The sequence below is a fragment of the Chrysochloris asiatica genome, unplaced genomic scaffold (assembly GCF_000296735.1).
Source record: "Chrysochloris asiatica unplaced genomic scaffold, ChrAsi1.0 scaffold00037, whole genome shotgun sequence".
NCBI lineage: Eukaryota > Metazoa > Chordata > Mammalia > Afrosoricida > Chrysochloridae > Chrysochloris > Chrysochloris asiatica.
This window is the reverse complement of record NW_006408555.1, coordinates 16,571,376-16,582,468: the sequence shown is the minus strand read 5'-3', so window position 1 is coordinate 16,582,468 and position 11,093 is coordinate 16,571,376. Positions and strand designations below refer to the sequence as shown.

The 11,093-nt window shown below is 45.2% G+C and overlaps 1 protein-coding gene across 1 annotated transcript in view; it reads left to right on the top strand.

Moving 5' to 3' along the window:
- The window catches only part of HYDIN (HYDIN, axonemal central pair apparatus protein), a 402,001-nt gene extending 392,791 nt beyond the window's left edge, over positions 1-9,210 (top strand). The window contains exons 81-85 of the mRNA XM_006860316.1: positions 334-497; positions 1,682-1,832; positions 4,340-4,570; positions 6,874-7,098; positions 8,728-9,210. Coding sequence (XP_006860378.1) covers positions 334-497; positions 1,682-1,832; positions 4,340-4,570; positions 6,874-7,098; positions 8,728-9,210 — 1,254 coding nt within the window. The remainder of the gene's footprint in view (positions 1-333; positions 498-1,681; positions 1,833-4,339; positions 4,571-6,873; positions 7,099-8,727) is intronic.
- The last annotated feature ends 1,883 nt before the right edge of the window (positions 9,211-11,093 follow it).

The following is an 11,093-nucleotide window of genomic DNA, read 5'->3' as shown; positions in this document are numbered from 1 at the left end:
AAAAAAAAAAAAAATAGACTGCCAACTGGCTCTCCAAAAATGAGGTTTCTTTGCAGAGCCCCTAACTAGCCCTGTGCCACACCATGAAGGTAGAATCTGGTAAAGGAACCCTCTTGCTCTTCTCAAGGAGTCCTGGTGGTGCAGTGGGTTAAGATTTTGGCTACAAAATGAAAGGTCTGCAGTTTTGAACCCACAAGTCACCCCATGAGAAAGACAAGGCAGTCTGCTTCCATAAAGATTTCAAGTCTTGGAATCCCTAAGGAGCAGTTCTGTTGTGTGTTGTAGGATCGTTAGGAGCTAGAATTGACTCACCCCATTTTTTCTTCCCCTCAGGGGACCCTCTTTTTCCCCCTCCCAGACGGGACAGGATGGCTGTATTCTTTACATGGGACTTCTGAGCTCCCCAAAGCTGTGGCCAATATCTACCGTGAAGTGCCATGTAAGACACCCTACACCGAGCTCCTGCCCATCACCAACTGGCTGAACAAGCCCCAGAGGTGAGCAGGTGAAGGCAGTGGAGGGAGGCCTTCCACTGTCTAGCCTGGGCCCCCACTGGTTGGGACCTCGGGAAAACACTGCAGAGGGCTAAGTGGGTTCAAGGAGTCGGAGACTTTGTTCCCTGATGTGACCTGGCATAGCCTGAGTGCGAAGTCTCCAGAGAGATTCTCCCATCAGTGCTATCAGTGTTAACTGGTTCCTTGTAAATTCCCAGAAACAATGCCTAACACAAAATACGTACTCAATAAATACCAGCTCTTATCTCTGGTGGCGTAGTGGTTACGTATCGGGCTGCTAATCTCACGGTCAGCAGTTCGAAACTACCGGCTGCTCTGCAGGAGAAAGATGAGACTTTCTGCTCCTGTAAAGATTTACAGCCTCGGACACCCTGTACAGGGTTGCTATGAGTCAGAACCCACTCCACGGCACCTAACAACAACAACAATCACGGTTGTCATTAAGTGATGGTAATCATTGTTATTAGTGAGTGCTCTGACTTATCATCTCAGTCACTGGCTAGAGAGAGCTATCCATTGGATCTTTTACTTGTAGCTCAAGTAGAGTAGAATCTAGGGAATGGAGGAGCTTAAGGCCAACCAGACCATTCCCCTTATCTTATAGAAGAGGAGCCGAAGGCCGGGGCAAAGGTGTAACTTGCTGAACACACCCAGCTCACACAGACCTGAGTTTGAATCCCAGTTCTGCCAGTTACCGATCCTATTACCTCACCATGTTATCTTGCTTTTCTTGGCCTCTATGACATCATCAGTAATATGAGGATGGTAGTGATAAGTACTTCCTATAGTCGCTGTAAGAATTAAATGCTTTCAATATGTGCAAAGCACACAATTGATGGTCAAGAAATAATTGTTGTTATTAAGTACCATCAAGTCAGTTCCGATTCATAGCGACCCTGTGTAGGGTTTCCAAGGAGCTTTTGATGAGCTTGAACCACCAACCTTGTGGTTAGCAGTCAGTGCCTGCTCATCCTATGGTGCCACACCAGGACTTCCAAGAAATAGTAGTGACTGTAATTGTTGGTGACGCTGTAATGACTAAGATCTCTGCACCTAGAGCTACACACTTTCCATAAAATGAAGGGTAGAGAGCACTTCCCATCTCGCCTTGGGACAAATGGTCTCATTTTCTGTATCCTCTCTCCATATGTTCCTGTGTTCCTCAGATTCCGGGTCATTGTGGAAATGATGAAGCCAGAGAAGGCGGACCTAAGCATCACCCTTAAGGGACTTGATTACATTGATGTCCTGTCTGCCTCAAAGAAGGACTACAAGCTGAACTTCTTTTCCTACAAGGAGGGACTGTATGCTGCAAAGGTACTGCATGTCAACTGCCTACCCTGGAGTCCTGGCGTTCTGACCCCGAGGCTGACCAGCTGGTGGTAGGGAGTTGAGATGTCCTTGTCCTATGGCACAGACCATTCAGATTGACTGGACAGGGTATACAAGACTCCTGGGCTCTTTACTTATCATGTAAGCCCATGGCAAGCCTTCCAGGCAGCAAAATCATGAAAAGCCTTAGGTATTGAGGTCTTAGAAGCTTGCAAATGGCTATCCAAGGCACAAAATTAGTCTCTAGTTGCCTGGAACAACAGAGGAAGAAGGGGAATCAGGAATAAGAGAAAGATAGGGATGTGTGCCTCTATGAATAACTGTCTCCTTTGCCATGAGACAAGAACTGGATGGTGTCTGAATACCATTACTGAAGTTTTTGATTCAAAAATTTCATAAAAGATCAAAAGGGGGGAAATACAGAACAGATTTTAAAATTCTCATGGACTCCAGATTTCCTGGAGCCATGAAGACTTAATGAACCCTGAAACTACTGTTCTGTGGTAATCTTATAGTGTTAAACCAAAAATATCCCCCGAAGTTTTGTTAAAACTAATCAATAGTCTAGTTTAGTAAGCAAGGTCTGCCTTGAGCATTCTGTTATTTTTAAGGACTATTTGTTGTTGTTAAGTGCCATCGATTCCAACTCATAGCAACCCTTGGAAGAAGGAGCCGATGGGTTTGAACCTGTGACCTTGTAGTTAGCATTCCAGAGCTTATTCTACAGCACCACACCAGGAGTCCTAAGGACTATTTATATGGGATCAAATTGACAACAGCAACTTGAATGACAAGATAGGAACCTTAAGGGACAAAGAGTTTGTGTTCATGTTGAGCTAAGCTTTCTGGGAGGAACAACTCAGGAAAGGGGAAGGAGACTGCTTGTACAACCTAAAGAATGTAATCAGTGTCCCCGGATGGGACATATAGAAGCTGGTGAGTTGGTGCATGTTTTGCTGTGCACATTCTCAACAAGAACAAAATACATAAAACGATTAAAAGAAAGAAAACCTTTAGGCCTTAGGTAACTCTGGCCAGTAAATGCCAGACTACAGCACAGGGTCCTATTCTTTGAGCACTTAAAATGGCCGCCGTTATGCTGAGCACTTCAGACACACCAACCTCTCCCAACATCAGGGGAAGATTCAAACTCATAGTCCTCTGCTTGGACATACCCCAGGGGTCTTTCACGGGGTCTTCTATTGGAAGCCTCCAGAGCTGTTTTTCCTCATCGTTCATCAGTTCTTGTTTGGACACATGCCATGTGCCAGGCACTGTACTAAGTACTGGTCACACAGGAATAAACAACAATAGGCACAAGGGTGACCAGGAATTTCTGTCCTCGTGGTGTCTGTGTCTGTGTGTATGTGTGTTGGGGGGGGTGACTTTAATCAAATAGTTGCACTATCAATGTGTAAGTACCAAATGAGGTAAGTGTCTTGGATGGATGGAGACTAGATGGCTCTGGAGCTCAGACGTGAGGTCAGGGCAGAAGATAGTACCGGAGTTATCCCTTTACAAGTGGTGTTTGAAGCTACAGTGGAGGATGGGTCACCCGGGGGAAGATAATAAAGTGAAACGGGGGAAGAGTATCTAGGAACACACCTTGGAAGTGGCCAGTTCCACCCAGCAGTCTGTGATGGCCTCCCTACAATCACTGAGACAGGTCACTCAGATTAGACCAGCATTCACAGGCAGGCAAACAAAAAATGTTAAAATCAAGGAATTGCCTAGCATCTAAAGGGGGAAAAGCAAACAAACACAAAACCATAAAATTGAAATACCAATCCAATAAGTAAGAACATCTGACAGAAAAGTTTTTAAACAGAAAGAGACTTTAAGTGAATGATATGAACATTGCCCTGGTATCATAGCGGGTTATGTGTTGGGCTGGTAGCCACAAGGTTAGCAGCTTGAATCTACCCGAAGGAGAATGATGAGGCTTTGTGCTCCCATAAAGATTCACAGCCTCAGAAACCTCTATAGGGTCGCTATGAGTTGGAACCGACTTGAAAGCACACAACAGCGGTAGCAGTTACATGGAAGATGATCCTATTCGTGAGCTAAGAGCAGGACACTGGGAAAACAGAATCACTTAGAGACCCTTGAAATAAAAAATGTTAATATCTAGGATAGAAAGCCCCATGGGAAGGCAGACTAGTGTAATGAACTCTGGGTAAGAAACCGCTAGTGAGTTCGAAGATGAAGCTGACTTTGGTACACAAGGATAAAGAAATGTAAAGGGTGAAAGGTAATAACAAGTGATGTTAAGGATATAGAGAAGTTGGAACCTTGTCCACTGATGCTAGGAATGTAAAGTCTTACAGTTACTGTGGAAAACTGTGGCGGTTCTCAGAAAGTTAGCCTTACAAACTTGATTCCCAGAGGCCCCAGCCACACTAGCAATTGGAAGGGTCTCCTGTCAACAGGAGAGGATGTTAGCTAACTCCTCTGCTCTGGCCTGCTTCGTCCCCCTCTCCCTGCGAATTCAGGTGATCTTTAGAAATGAGACGACCAACGAATTCTTGTTCTACACGGTGAGCTTCAGGGTCATCCCTTCAGGCATCATCAAAACCATTGAGATGGTGAGCACAGTCCGGCAGAGTACATCGGCCTCCATCAAGCTGGAAAACCCACTGCCCTATTCGGTGACCTTCTCCACAGATTGCAGGGTGCCTGATATCAGCCTGCCCTCCCAGTTTGCTGTGCCAGCCAACTCCGAGGTATGACCAGGCTTCCAGCGTCCTCTGTGTCTCTGACAGGGGCTCCTTCTTGTGGGACCTCCAGACCCTGGTGGCAGTCAGAAAGACATGAGGCTATCACATGCAGGTCCTCTCTTTTCCTCTCCTGCCAAAGTCCTCACATGAACTGGGGACCATAGAGGTTTGGTTCAGGCAGGGAAAATGGACTTCTCTATCTTAGAGTCCTAGTGTGGTGCTGTAGGATAAGCGCTGGACTGCTAACCACAAGGCTGGTGGTTCAAACCCATCAGTCACTCCTTGGAAACCCTATGCAGGGTTGTTATGAGTCGAAATTGACTCAACAGCACTTAACAACAACAGTAACATCATGAATCTTAGGAAACCAACCAGCTGCTCCATGAGAGAAAAATGAGGTTTAAAAATTTAGTCTCAGAAACCCTGTGTAGGGTCACTATGAGTTGGAACCAACTTGATGGCCGTGGCTTTGGTTTTTTGGTTTTATCATGAACCTTGTTTCTATTATTTGACTATTTGCCTTAATCAAACTAAAAAGATTTGTCTCGTTTGTGCTAATTATACAAGTAGCATAGCATGTATGTGGTGAAAAGAGAAGCAAGATACATAATACTGTGTCGAGTCTGTACGCACACACGTCTGTATGCTTGCTTATGCACAGTCAGTGTTAGGAAGAGCACACAGAACCCTATGACAGTGGCTGCGGGGAGGTGGCCTAGAATGACAGACAGTAGAGAGATGAATTTTCCTTCTGTTCTTTCCATCAGTTGATCATTCCAAACTCTCACCCGCCTTACTAGTGATCCTATCAGCATTTTTCTTCTATTTCTCCAACTTCCACCCACCTGACTCGTTTCCCTCCCTCCCACTCTAGGTCTTCGTTCACCTCCACAGTCTAAATTCCATTTTATTCCTCATACAGCATCTCCAGGTCCTTTATTGTATTTTAACATTTTTCATTGTAAACTACTGTCTACATTAAACCAGACTCACCACTATCAAGTCTGTTCTGACTCATAGTGACCCTGTAGGACAGGAAAGAACTGCCCTATAGGATTTCCAAAGCTGTAATCTTTATGGAAGGAGCTCTGGTAGCGTAGTGGTTACAAATTGGACTACTAGCTTCAAGGTCGGCAGTTCAAAACTACCAGCTGTTCCATGGGAGAAAGATGAGGCTTTCTGCTCCTGTAAAGATTTACAGCCTCTGAAACCCTGTGCAGGGTCACCATGAGTTAGAACCGACTCCACAGTTCTTAACAACAGCAACAATCTTTATGGAAGCAGACTGCCACATCTTACTCTTGCCAAGTGGATGGTGGACTCAAAACACTGACTTTTTGGTTAGTAGCTGAGTGCTTAAGTGCTATTCTACCAAGGCGCCTTAAAAATCTAGATAGGAAAATATAAATAATATAGATGTGCATTTATGTACACATATGTATTAAAACTCCTAGTGATCCTGTGCACAACAGAATGAAGCCCTGCCTAGTCCTGCTGTATCCTCACAATTGTTACGCTTGAGCCCAATGTTGAGGCCATTGTTTCAATCCATCTCACTGGAAGGCTTCCTCTTTTTCACTGACTCTCCACTTGACCAAGTCTGATGTTGTTCTCCAGGGGCTGATCCCTTCTGACATGTCCAAAAATGAGAGACGAAGTCTCATCATCCTCACTTTTAAGGAACAGTCTGACTATACTTGTTCCAAGACAGATTTGTTTGTTCTTCTAGCAAAATCAACCCAAACCAAAGAGTTTGCTTATAATATCAAAACATGGGAAACAACACAAAGACCCTGGTGTAGAAGTCTGGCAAAGCAAATCATGGTTTACTCCCTTCAGTGCGGGTATTATGTAGTCATTTAAAAAGATGAGGTAGAGCTTTAAGCTTTGGAAATAAATGTGTTGATGATACCCTAAGTGGCAGAATGAAAGATGTAAGGACAATGTCTTCCCGAAATGAAGACAGAGACCAGGAAGCTGGTCTGAGTCTGTCTGTGAGCAAGAAGGCACTGCCTGTCTGAAGACCCACCTCCATAAATGTTCTGCCCAGGAGAGGAACTCGAGTACCTGTTTTTAGATCCAGAAAATTCCAGATAGAGAAACACTGGGGCCAGAGAAACCCAAAGGCTGTGGAAGAGGGAAGTTGGGCCTGTTAGAACAGAAGGTCCCTGGATTCCAGATTACCATGAGCATCTGCTTGTGCAGCGCCATTTCTGCCACCACCCTGCTGTGAGCTTTGGGCAGGACACTGGGAGGCCAGGGCTGGGCTGGACTCTCAGTCTCACAGGAACCTCTGCCTTCTCTTTCAGGGCATATTCTCCTTTGAGTTCCAACCCCTGAAAGCTGGAGAAACCTTCGGGAGACTTTCTTTGCACAACAGTGAATTGGGTTACTACCTGTATGAGCTCAATTTGAAGGCCAGTCCTGCCCTGCCTGAAAAGCCTGTCCACTTCCAGACTGTCATTGGCAACAGCCAGAGCCTCTTTGCCAAGTTCACCAATTATACCCGGCAGAAGACAGAATACCTCTGCAGGGTGAGCAGCCCCACAAGTCTTTCCTTGCTCTCCCCTGGCCTGGAGCCTGGGGTCAAAAACAGTGAGAGGGAGCCACAGAGGGTGCAGGAGTCAGAAACTCAGCGAGAGTCAGGTGCTTGTCACAGTGACCCCTGTCTCAGAGGCCTGAATCTGGCCTAGAAACTCCCAGCTGGAGACAAATCATTCCAGGCCTGAGTTCTTCCTTTACTTACTTTCTAGTTTCAGAAGCTCCATGGGAACAATTCCACTTCCCACGGCTTGCCGGGTAGTCAGTGAAGGGCACAGACTAGTTCAGTGGTTATTAGTAGATGCTGAGGAATCGAACAAGCCTGTGCTTCAATGCTGGCTTCATCATTTATTCATTGTGTGACTTCTTTACTTAAGCTTTCTACGCTTATCTGTAAGTGGAGCTAATACCCCTGCCCTTCTAGAATTGCTGGGAGGGTTTTTTTAAATGCACAAAAGGCAGTTTTCATAGCTAGCATATATGGAGTCCTGGTGTGGTGCTTTAGGATAAGCACTGGACTACTAAGTGCAAGGTTGGCAGTTCAAACCCACCAGCCAGTCCTTGAATCTAGGGTTGCTATGAGTTGGACCCAACTCAATAGCACTTAACAACAACATATAAGGGTCAAAGCCTGACCCATAGTAAGTATTCCATGTATACTAGCTACTATGTCAATTGAAACCTTATGAATAGCAGAAAATCTCTGTCAGATATAGTGCCAGAAAATGAGCCTCTCAGGTTGGAAGGCACTCAAAATGCTCCCAGGGAAGAGCTGCCTCCTCAAAGTAGAGTAAAAAGAGGAAGACCCCCAGTGAAGTGGATACACAAGATGGCAGCATCAGTGGGCTCAAGCGTGGCAACGGTTGTGAGGTTGGCCGAGGATTGGGCAGTGTTCCGTTCTGTTGTGCATAGGGTCGCTCTGAATAATTGCTGACTCAATGGCACCTAACAACAACAATATCAATTGAAATTCAGGTTTTACTATGGAAACAAACCCAAAATAACAACAAAGAAGTTTCTCCCTGGCTCAAATAACAGCCTGGGTAGAAGCAGACTGGGAGAGAGGCAGAGGTTGCATACATCACTTGCACTCACAGCCTGTTGAACAAAGATTCTCCGCAGGGCCAAACCACATGTCTTGGTCAGCGTCCTCTAGAGAAACAGAAGTGGCGAGAGGCTGTATAAACACCACGTCCCAAACGTTTACAGTCTTGGTTCCAGAGGGAGGGAAAGATGTGAGAGGCTGGAACTGTAAGAAAAAGGAATCACTGCGTAGAGTGATCCCTTTCAGGAGGAGCCAGAAAGCTCCATCTTCCATGTGCATGGAAGGAAAGTCAGTCTGGACATGGGGGAGCAGCACCAACATAACCCAGCTCTGTGGCTTTAGGCAAGTCATTGAACATCTATGCACCTCAGTTTCTTCACAGTGAAAGAGGGATGCTAAGTAGAGATACCTACTCTTCAAGGTGGTTACAAGGGTACAGCTGTGAAACCTGCCCAGCCTCACACAAGCCTAACTGGCTTGATGTCCACGAGTGGAGGGGCTGGGGATGGAATTGGGTTCCTGGTAGGCATGCTCTTCAGGATTCTCTGTGGGCCAAGTGCGCTTGTTCCCCTTGCAGACGGACTGTCCAGACTTCCACGTGGAAAGAGTCATTAACGCAGCTCCAGGAGCCCCGGGAGGCACGGAGGTCAACATAGAAGTCATCTTTGAGCCCAGTCACCTGGGTGAGAGCAAGGGTACCCTGATCCTGTCTTCACTCACCGGCGGGGAGTATACCATCCCCCTATTTGGAATGGCTCTGCCCCCCAAGCCCCAGGGACCCTTTTTGATTCGAGCTGGTTACAACATCATCATCCCCTTCAAGAATGTTTTCTTCCGTACGGTGACTTTCTCCTTCATCGTGGAGAACCCAGCCTTCACCATTCGCGCTGGAGACACTGTGCGGCCCAAGAAGATCAACAACATTACTATCTACTTTGAAGGAAACCCTTCTGGCAGCAAAACACCCATCACCAGCAAGCTGATTGTGTCCTGTTCTCCTGGGGAAGGCAGCGAGGCTGGAGTGAAGTGGGTGTACTATCTGAAGGGGATAACCCCTTAGAGATAGCCAAGGGTGAGCTACATCAAGGAGAAGCCTTCTCCTGGGCTTTAGAATGTATGTATTGTTCTAGCCTGATGAAAGAGAAAGAATAAGAATTCTAAAGGTACTCTTTGATCCTCCTCATTGAATTACAGGGACAGTTACTTCCAGAGTATGTGTATTCCAAGTATGTATGTTACACATTAAATAGAGTAGCTACACACAACAGACCGATATTTGAGATAACTGGCTCCTTGCCAGCCCCTGAATTTCTTAACATATCCCCAAAGCTCAGGTACTCTGTAAAACCTTCCATTTTAAACAGGAAGGCAGAGTTGTCTCACCCATGACCTTATTTATGTCAGGCAGCACTTGGCGGTTCAGGAGATGGAGCACTACAATTTCTTTTGTAAATCTAACCTTTTAGACATGATTCTGTGTTATTTTATTCTCTTTTCACGTACAAGTCAAATGAGTAACTATTTTCAAAGTGATGAACTTTATGGCAAACCACGGTAGGGGTAGAGGCCTGAGACACTCGCATATACTTCTTTCTTGGTATATATATATATATATATATACATCAGCAGTAACAGGCGTGGAATTCAGGCTGATATATACGTATATATACGTTTCTGTATATATACTGTTTCTGCTGGTGACCAAGTTCTGGTTCAGAAGCCTCCAGCCCCCACCTTAACCCCATGCTCAGCAGTTAGTCTGTACAGCAGGGAATGGTGGGACAGAATGACCTAATCCTGTTCCAGAGTTACCACCACCACCACCACCACCACCACCAATGATATACTTGGTTTTGGAGGCATCAGTATCATATTTTTCTTTTTGAAAACTTGGTGTGTATATAAAGGGCGGTGATCTAAGTCAGTTCCTTTCTCAAGCAGGGAAACGTCCCAACACTAAGCACTAAGGAGCAGTGGGGCTCATCCTCAGCCCAGAGACCTAGCTCCACAGCCGTCTCTTCCTTGGGTCTTGCTGTCTCTGTGAAAAGTGCCACTTCCCTGTTAGCACCATGAAAGTATGTTTTGAAATAAAGACGGTTAAAGATTGGCCCTGGAGTGGATTTGTCTTGAGCCATTCACCTATAAATGAGGAGACCTCCCTGTCCTTAACTCCCACCTCCCTCCACTCAAAACCCACCTGTAGGGGAGAGAGAAAATTCTGGTTTAAGGTAGACAAAGCATTGGTTGGTGATTCAAACTCACCAGCCGCTCCTTGGAAATCCTTTACAGGGTCACTATGAATTGAAACCAACTCAACGGGCACTTAGCAACAACAGCAAAGCATTGGTTTGGGTCTTTAGTAAGAAAATGGTTTCTTAGCAACCTAATCCCGAATGTAATTTCCAAAGAAACGAGTACCTTATGTCTTTATTTTTTTAATTATTAAAAACTTTATGATTGCTCTTGGGAAATCCAGTTCACCTTTAAGAAAAAAGTCAAACCAAGCAGCAAGAGAAACAGATGAAACGGTAGAGTAGGTACCAGTGGAAATGAATACACATTGGAGAAATCGATCCCAACGATTCTTTTGGTTTAATTTTTTTTCATAGTTTTATATCAACAATCACCAAAATCCTAAACATAATTTGGCTAGACATTTGGAAAAGATGTTGGCAATGTTACTTGGTATTAAGAAGAGGAAATTATTAATCAATAGATTTTCTTAGGAGATGAATCTATATTAGGGACAATTGTGTGTGTGTGTGTATTTTTTAAAATGTTTTATTGTTAATTATATGATTGTTTACATGGGAGAACATTAGTTTTACATTCATTGTATCCCCTCCATGCATCATCAACCAATCAAAGGGTATACCCTGCAAGCCTGTCCCCCACCCCCCCAGTTGTTAGCACACAGCCCTCTCCCTCTCTGGGTCTAAAGTC